This window comes from Drosophila sechellia, chromosome 3R (assembly GCF_004382195.2).
Source record: "Drosophila sechellia strain sech25 chromosome 3R, ASM438219v1, whole genome shotgun sequence".
Lineage (NCBI taxonomy): Eukaryota > Metazoa > Arthropoda > Insecta > Diptera > Drosophilidae > Drosophila > Drosophila sechellia.
In genome coordinates this window covers 6,553,557-6,562,551 of record NC_045952.1, presented here as the reverse complement: position 1 = coordinate 6,562,551, position 8,995 = coordinate 6,553,557, and the positions used below count along the sequence as shown (strand labels likewise).

General features: G+C 42.7%; 1 protein-coding gene across 1 annotated transcript; it reads right to left on the bottom strand.

Annotated features, from left to right (window-relative positions):
* Window positions 1-5,811: 5,811 nt before the first annotated feature.
* Window positions 5,812-7,818, bottom strand: LOC6614277 (solute carrier family 25 member 40). Its single transcript, XM_002038681.2, has 2 exons — window positions 7,012-7,818; window positions 5,812-6,556 (listed from the first exon to the last, which is right to left on the bottom strand). The coding sequence occupies exons 1-2, from the start codon at window positions 7,764-7,766 to the stop codon at window positions 5,884-5,886; spliced, it is 1,428 nt and encodes a 475-aa protein (XP_002038717.2). The 5' UTR covers window positions 7,767-7,818; the 3' UTR covers window positions 5,812-5,883.
* Window positions 7,819-8,995: the final 1,177 nt, after the last annotated feature.

The window sequence follows — 8,995 nt, the reverse complement described above, 5'->3', positions numbered from 1 at the left end:
GACAACTTTTGACCAAGGAGCCATTCTCACTTTCAGTTTCCGCTCGGCCGTGTTAGATTTGATTGAGCATTGCACTTAGAATTCATAGCCTGGCTACTTAGACATCATTTTATGGTTTTACAAAAGGTAGCTCTTAAAATATAAATAAGACATATTTTTTAACATAAGGAGTCTTGTACTCCCTCCTTAAAATGATTCTAAAAAATAACACACAGTGAAAACGAAGCCACAAATTATTCTGGGAACACACGGGATAAGTGCGCCTCCTTACAGGTAGTACCGCCTGCTCTGCTCTGCTCAGCATATTTCATAAGTCAGGAATGTTTCCGGACAGTCTTCTTCCCTGGTCGTCAGTAGATCGGGTTCGTGCCCGGCGAAAGCTGGCTGTCAGCAGACGGCTGACATCTGCAGGATGTGTCCATGGCGTCGCCATCGCTGTCATTGCCCATCAGGCTCGTGCTGTTGCTGTCGTCCTGGCACCTTTGGAACAGGACCACATGGTTTGGCGAGGGATGGGATACGTAATGTGGGATGGGTGCTCCGTTGCCAAGGTAAGCGATGTGAATTTAAGCCACAAAAAGAGCGAGCGTGTGTGCCTGGGCCAGGGCACAATTAAAATGCGAAAGCGAAATTAATATCCGCTTACTGACGTATCTTGCCTGCCTTCTTCTTCTCCACAATGCCATTTTTCAAAGCTGCTTACATAATTATGCACTGACTTTGAGGAATGCTAATGGTTATTATCGGGATTTATGAACAGCTTACCGCACATTTTGCGGATTATTTAATTTCCTTTCGGTTTTCTCGCATAATTATGCGGATGCTGATTTTTGGCTGAAATGGCAATTTAGAAATGAGTTGCGTTTTATGGATTTATTAATCAATTACCGCAATTAAATTTGACACACGAACGGGCAAACTTTGTGCATTGTTCTAATGGTATCTTAAATATTCATCAACACTCGGTTCCTTAATTAATTAGTTTCCTCTTTCGTTTGTTGTGTACGAGTATCTACCAACGCCGCGGCGTTCACATAATGAAGCAACTTGCCTAAGAGGAAGTTCCTCCGTTCCGGGTCAACAGGATCCACCGAGTGCAATTCCCCGCAAAACTCATTTGCATGCGAGGTGCTATCAAAATAAAAATTTAACATTTCCAAATGAGGGTGTGAGGCCAACTTGGTATGCAAATTGAACAAACACAAACCGCACCAAAGTTTGCGATGGCCCAAAAAACAAAAAGGTGAAGTTCAAAGTTTTCACTCTGCTTGATATGATATGTTGGAGTATCGTGCGACCGGGGTTCGTTTAAAAAATCTGTTGAATATGCAAATTGCACCTAAACGATTGCGGCAACCATTTTTGCTCTGCGCTCTCTTAAATATATTTAATAATTTATCACATTTTTAAAGCTTTAAGCCGCTTTTCAATTTGCCTCCCCCATTGAGGTCTCTGCATATTTCCGTTCACAATAAACCATATTTAGTTATACACGCACACACTGACAAACGGGGGTCTTCAATTTCAGATTTTTTAAATTTTTGGAATCTTTCGCTGCGCAGGTAGAGCTAAGTGAAACTTTTATTTCCGCAAACTTTTAATTCCCAGACTAGCTTTTAGTATCCGTAGGGAAAAGATAGAAACATTAGCTTAAATAAAATAATACCTTGTTCAACAATAACTAAATACTTGGATAATAAAACAATGTTTCTAGTATGGGGATATCCCTTTAATTTAGTAAGAAATCAAAAACCAGATACAAATAAATTTTTTTTCCTACACTTCAATTCTCTGACCCTGACATTTTCACCATCACAATTCTGTTCACTCCACCTCGAACGTTTAAAGGGCATTTAAAGTTCTGCGTAAAGGCTGGCATTCCAGTTGCCTTGTTTTAGTGCCATTTGTGCGTTATTTTTATAAAGTTACCTCATGAATTATTCATAAACGAAGCAGACGTACCGTAACGTAAGAAAAAAATGCTAAAAAGGAAAATATTTAAGTTTTTCTCATAGGCAAAGAAGTGACGGAGTTGGCAGGAGAAACTCAGCCGGCTGGCAAGCGGACTTCGCTGGCAAATACGAGAATCTGATTAAATTATGGGAAACTCTCTAATTGGTTTGTTATTAAGACAGAGATTACCATAAATTACATTTGAAATAAGTAAGCCATTTGGCGGGTACACAACAATTGATAAAGCCGTATCCGAAACGGTTTACCAAATTATCTCAGTCGACTGCGTCGCAGCTCAAAAGCAAAACAAAGCAAAACTCTTGCCTCATGTTTAATGCACTTGACAGGACCAGACCCAGGAACCTTCAAGAAGCCCCCAATTTACAGCCCCAAAGTTATGACTTTTACGCCCCATTATCGCTTAAATAATTTAGCCAACCACGAAAAGGAAAAGAAAGCGAAAATTGCTGGAAAAACAAGAAAGCCTTGCATAACTTATGGCCAACGAAATGGGCGTTAGTGTGAAATGGACAGGGTTTGCGTTTGCTAAGGACTAAATTATCCGCAATTAGATTTTTACAAGGCGACCAAAAGCAGTTAATGAAACGCTCAAAAACAAAACAACCACACTGATTGCAATTTATCGCTCCAGTGTGTGGAGTGTGAATAATCAAGTGACTGGCACTAAGTAAGAAATCCACTTGGGTTGCCCAAATTAAATTCCCCTCGAACAATCGTTAACAATCGAGCAGCACGGTGGCAAAAAGTAAACATTATTTTTTTTATCCTGTCAATTTGGTGCTTTTTAATTAAAACCCCGCGTGCTCAGGTACAGTGTAAACAGGCCAAGGCCAAAAGGGATAAGCAAAGCAAAAGGTTCGCTAATTAAAAAAATTTGAAATTCGGTGCCCTTTAAAGATGCCCAGGGAACCCACTCCCATCCATCGTTACTTGATGATGCATGGCCATGAAGTGTGAAAAATTCGGCCTCATTTTTAAATAGACTTAAGTCCGTCCGCGGCGCTCAATCGTTGTAAGCTGGGCCATTTATTTGGCTCAGTTCTCGAAATTAATTAAACACTCGCCAGGCGCAAGGTCAAAAAGGAAATGGTTCCGCAGCTCCATACACGGCTAGTGCCAACAATTGGCCTACGAAGGGTCGGATGTTTGGCGAGAAAAAAAGGAGACTGAAACTGAAACAGAAATAGAATTCTGTCGGTTCGAAGAAAGGGGAAATTTTAACTAACTAGGGGCGGCAAGACCTTCCGCTTCCTCGCCCGTCAAACGCTACACAATTACGCGTTTTAATAAAGTTTCAGCGAGCTCCGCGCATAAAATTAAACAATTAAGCAAATAGTTCTGGAAACTAAGATGCAGCTGCCTTCGGCTCTTTGAAAAATCGCCGCGAGGAAAAGTGAAGGAAATATTTATTTAAGTTTCGGAATTAAGCTCAACATTAAGCAAGCCGTTCGAGTATAACACATAATCTATTCCTAATTGTTAAAAACAGAGGGCTTGGTTAGCAACATAATAATATAATGTATAACTTTAAGGATTAACCAAATTCGTTAATTTAGAACTGATATATCAAGGTAGGCAAGCAAAGAGCGCAGGAATATTTCAATATTTCAACTACCTAATTCTTTTGTTTTTGAATATTATCCAATTATTTCCATGTTTGCCGCTCTTCAAGGTCTCAAAGAATTCCGGGCGCTTAAGCGTGTTTGATTTGATTAGTCAATTAACAGTTCATTAGATTTCAATCGACGGCTTTGTCGCCGATTTAATATCTTCACACTTTGTCACCCAATAATCCAATCTTAAATCATTTTCATGGCCTCCAGTTGCCGTTCGTGGAGATGGGGCAAATAAATCGAATCCATTCACACGGCCACGCCCACTCAATGTCAATGGTGAGCGGACAAAAACATACCAGGACCCAGTACCAGAACCTGGAGTCAGAAATGAGATAGACTGCCGACAGAGACGGACTGGGCCATAAATAAGGATCCGACCAGGACGGGTCCTGTTCCGGTGTATTTTTAATGCCACAATTAAATGCAAATACAATAGGGCGAGGAAAAAAGATGAAGCTCTCGGGCTGACAACACACAGCAGGTAGATGTTGAAGGATGGCCCTGGGACAGCTGAAGGACACCCGGGCGGACGGATCTGTTCTCTATCAACAGCTTTTTCCTGCCTGCCGCCCAATTTTTTTCCTTCTGCTGGTTTTATCTGTTGTTTTTCTTTGCGGCAGGGAAAATATTTTTGATGCTGACAACAAAAAACACTGGCGAGCAACAGCCTGCGGAAAATATATAGACAAGAGCCACGCCCCCGCAACCAACACTGCCGCCCGCCCTTGGCAACAACAATGCGCCAAAGTAGCTGCAAGACAAAGGACGAGAAAGGAGTGCAGTGTAGCCAGAGGTCCTTGATTGTGGTTGAGCAAAAAATGCGCCACCCATCACACACACACACCCATGATGTACGCGGACGACACAAATGAGATATTCACTTAAATTTAATTTCCATTATATATTTATAAAAGCATATTTTAATTCGCTTTATTGGCAATTTTCGTCGAGCGGCAGAATACCAGTATGAAAAAGGGGAATATATAATATTAAGCACTGTGTGAGTCCCTCGGGAGGCTGAGGTCGTTAAGTATTTTCAATATTGTGATTTTGCAGAAAAGGAAAATAAGGAAAGGGTGAAATCGGTTCGACAAGCCGCAGTCAATTTTCTTTTATTTAAATACTGGCTTTATTGGCGCACTTTTGCCTAAAAAATTAATTAATGGTTAGGAAAAAAGGTGCTATTCTCATATTTTTTATCAGAAAGTGTGATATATTCTGTTCGCTTTTCCAATTATTTCATCGGCGGTTTTGAGAGCAGAAAGACTGCACAATTAATTGAACTGCCCAAATACCGCGATTGCTGTGAAAAATGCCAGTAATTGTACCCGCCACAGTTTGACACTTGCAGAAATATGCTTTCAAGTAAGGTAACATAAAAGAACAAACAAAAAAATATCACGTTTCACTTGCTGTGACCCTAAACACATCTCTGGAAGGAAATTCATTCATTTTATTTCATCCAGGGAGAACGGAAAAATATATATTTCCCTGTTTTTTTGACAGTCTGCTTCCGTAGTTTGTGTTTGGGAATGCTTTGTGTACTTTGTTTGGTCTTTAATAAAAACAAAGGACACATAAAAAAAGAAGTTTCCGCTTGGGCAAATTTTTTGTAATAGGCGAATCATTCGAGCAAAATTGCTGTGGGTAAAAGAACTAAAGAGAAGCACAGTCTTGTAGCCAAATGAAATTGAGTTTAAACCGAGGGCCTCGGGGAAACCGAAGCTTTCTTAATTACTCGCCAAAGTTTTTGATATTTCCGACTGTGATTTATAGATTTTCTGCACCACTCTATCACTGAAATACTTTCGGGCCACGGAGCTTTGGGCTCAAATGGCATTTGCAGTGGTCGAAATTGTGGCAAAACGTGACTGTCCGGCAAAGGAAATTCGATTACTGCTGCCTGAAAATGCAGTGAAAACTGCATGTGTGGGAAAAGCTAGCGCAGTTTTTCTCCGGTCCGTTGCAGCTCTGAAGTCGGCTTACCTGCCTCATGGCTCTTTCTTTGGCATTTCCGTTTAATTTGCCTGTGCACTCGCTTTAATTGCAGTTAATGTAAATGAATGAATATTCCATTAAATGTCAACTTGGGGAGTGGGATTCCCGGCATCGGCGGAGCACCAGCAACAGGCAGCCGGAGACTTTAAGCTGCGAAAATGGAAATTGATTTCCCGGCTTCGCCTTATTGACGTAACACGTAACTCGTAAAGCGTTGGGAATATTGAATTCGCCTCACCACCCGAGGTTTACATAAAATATGCGCTCTTTATTTACAAAGGAGCCGCCCAACTTCCTACTCAATGTCATCATCCTCGACCGTCGTGTCTTTCGGATTGTCCAGGAGCAGGGCCTCGTTATGATGCCTCGCGTTGTAATGGAAGAAGAAGGACTTGCTGTACTCGAAGGTCGAGATCATAATGGCGCAGGCAGGTGCCACCTTCAGAAGCCTGGGTCCGCATCCTGCGAAGAGTCCCCGCACGCCGTGCGTCCTGTAAATACCCGTCAGTCTGCTGAAGGTCGACTTCTTTCCGAAATCCCTCGCCGGCGAGTCCGTGAAAATGACCCTTTCTCCAAACTCAATCTGCTCATGTGTCTTGACCACGTCGAAAGGAGTGGTCACAATGGCGGCCACTGTTCCCGCCATCACGCCTGCCAAGAAACTCAGACTGAACGAGGGCTTTGAGCCATGGCCGAGATTCTGTTTTAGGCTCTCGTAGATGGGCCAGTAAATCCCCGAAAAGGGCACGTCCCTGAGGATCGTGGGACGCAGGCCCCGCCACAAGCCCCACACGCCCTGCAGGGCCACCACACTCCGGACGAACTGCAGCATCTGGGCGTAGGTCTGGCGCTGGGCCTGCATCTTGGTTCTCACCAGCTCGATGGGACTCACCACGGTAACAGCACAAATCCGAGCAGTCACCCCGGACATCATGGGAACCACCGACGGTAGACTTTTCTTCGTATCCCTAGAAGTATGGCAAACGTTTAAGCCTGTAAGTCCTTAAGTCATATTCTTATATAGGTTTATATATAGGTTGTGACGTTGCAAATAAATCGTACATCAAAACACTTTGTATCCAGTCTAATACAGTAGAAATATGTATGTGTATTGATAAATCTTAATTTAATAGCAAAATGCAACGAAAAATAAATATTTTGAAAATCGTATTCCCCAGGTAGTTATGTGTGAACACAATAACAGCTAGCCGCGGATTATTCTCTTCCATTTGCTAAACTCTGAAGCTTATTTGTTATCTAAAGCTTAAACGATTTTAAAATTTATTGAAACTAAATTATCATTCCTGCGCTGTTGCTAGCAACTTATGTAAATATTCGCAATGGAGAATTGTGTAATGAGCGATTCAACAACTAAGTTTACATGTATGTATAGCACTATTAATTTAAAGGTGTACCTACGTACCTGATTTCAAGGTGCCGTGGCTCCGGACTCGTACTATAGTGGCTCTCGTACAGCTGGAGGTATCTGGCCTTGAACTGCTCATAGGCCACGAAGTAGATTATGGTGGAGGGCAGGGCGGAGACGAGGGTGGGACCCAGGCCGGACCACAGAGCGGCCAATCCTTCGTGCCGGCTGATCTTCCTCAGAGCATCCCAGGAGCTGGAGAACTGTGGTCTTGGTCGCAGGCTGGCCAACTCGGGGCCATTGGGTCCACTTGCGAAGAGGTGGTCCATAAGCCCGTTCGAGTAGAAGAAGCACTTGTGCGCCGGCGACTGCTGCGACTGCATGCGGGTCTTGATCACGTCCAGGGGCGTCATGAAGCAGGCCGTGATCATGGCCCCGGTGCAGGCCGAGATCACCTGCTGTAGCGGCCGGATCTGGAAGCGCGGATCGCTGAGCAGCTTTCGGTGAGCCGACTTCGAGTCCGTCAGACTGTTAATGGAGTCATCTTCCCGGGCGCTTCTTTTGGGCTTGTGATTGCCGCCGCCGGAGGTACCACCACTTCCACCACCTGAACCACCTGTTCCGCCACCGCCTCCGCCGCCACTAAAGGACTTTGGGCGGGGTCCACGACCCATCGAAATCTCCGATTCAGCTGGATTCGCCTCTGCACTGGATGCGCCTGAGTCTTCCTTCGACATGGCGGCCGTCTCCGGTGTGCTAGAACAGTTGAGGGAGAGTCGATCTGTTTTCCAGTAGCATTTGTAACTTAACATTTATAAATTTCACATTGCTTGGTGCCAAAGAATTTTTCGATAAACATGACGTTTACGGTGGCAACTCTACAGAGGAAGAAATAGAGTTGGTATATACTTGCCAAAAAATGGATAACGTAATTCTTATGATTAAGTTTTAGTATAAAAAAAATTAAAACAATTGGGTCATTGTTTGATGACAATAAATCGTCAAATGTAGTAAGAGTACCCCATTTTATTTTTTTTTAAAGTTAGCCCCGAATAGTCAGCTGCGGACTTTAATTGGTCTAAAAAAATTGACTTCGTTTACACTTGATGGACAATCTAAACGTTGGCAATTGTTAATGTTTTCATTCAATTATTCACGGCGAAAAAAGTTGCTCATTCACTTCGCTTCGTTTTTAGTGATTATACACTCCATTCAGAAAATTCCTCTTTATTTATATGATTAGCCGCCATTCCATCGTTAGCTCATACCGCCTCGCTCCTGCCAAAGCAATTAAAATACTTTTCCACCAAAGTGAAAGAAAAAACTCATCCATTCCGGAATTGTTGTCGCTCCTGCGTTACTTTATTTTTGGCAATTAACATGCAGTACTCTCAATGCTGATGGCATTCGCACCGACTGTATCCGTACTTCCGCCCTCGATTTTCCCGGCCCTGGCACCTCCCGCCAGCTCGTAGAGGGCGGAACGTTCATTATGCCAAAGGGGATCCACTCTGCATTGGGAGTTTTGCATCCCACATAGACCGCACCTCAAGTCATCCCGCTTCACATTTGAAAATGTGTCAAAGGTTTGACGTACTCGAAACGGGTTCGTGGGTTTCGGTTTTCTGCTGGGTCGATTTTGAAACTCCACTTGAAACATTTCAGGCAGAATACACCTTTTAAATATTTAAACCTAAAACGGGTTGATTAAATAAAAAATTGTACATTTACATATGCGTCAGTTCAATTTTAAATACAAGTTTCTCCAAAATAAATATAATAATAAATGTGAAAAAATCGCTTTAAATAAAAGCCCAGTACTTGTTTTTGGGTTTAATTCAAACAAACTCATATTTTTTTGGTCTGTGAGTACCCACAAACCAAGTTGACTGTTGGCGGAAAAATAATTGACATCAAAATGATGACACTATATGGATTCCTGTATGCATCTGACACATGTGCCACCACCTGTCGTCAGTTTATTCGCACTCACATCAGACACTGCGATAAATTTGTATTCGATTGTGGCAGAAATCAATTC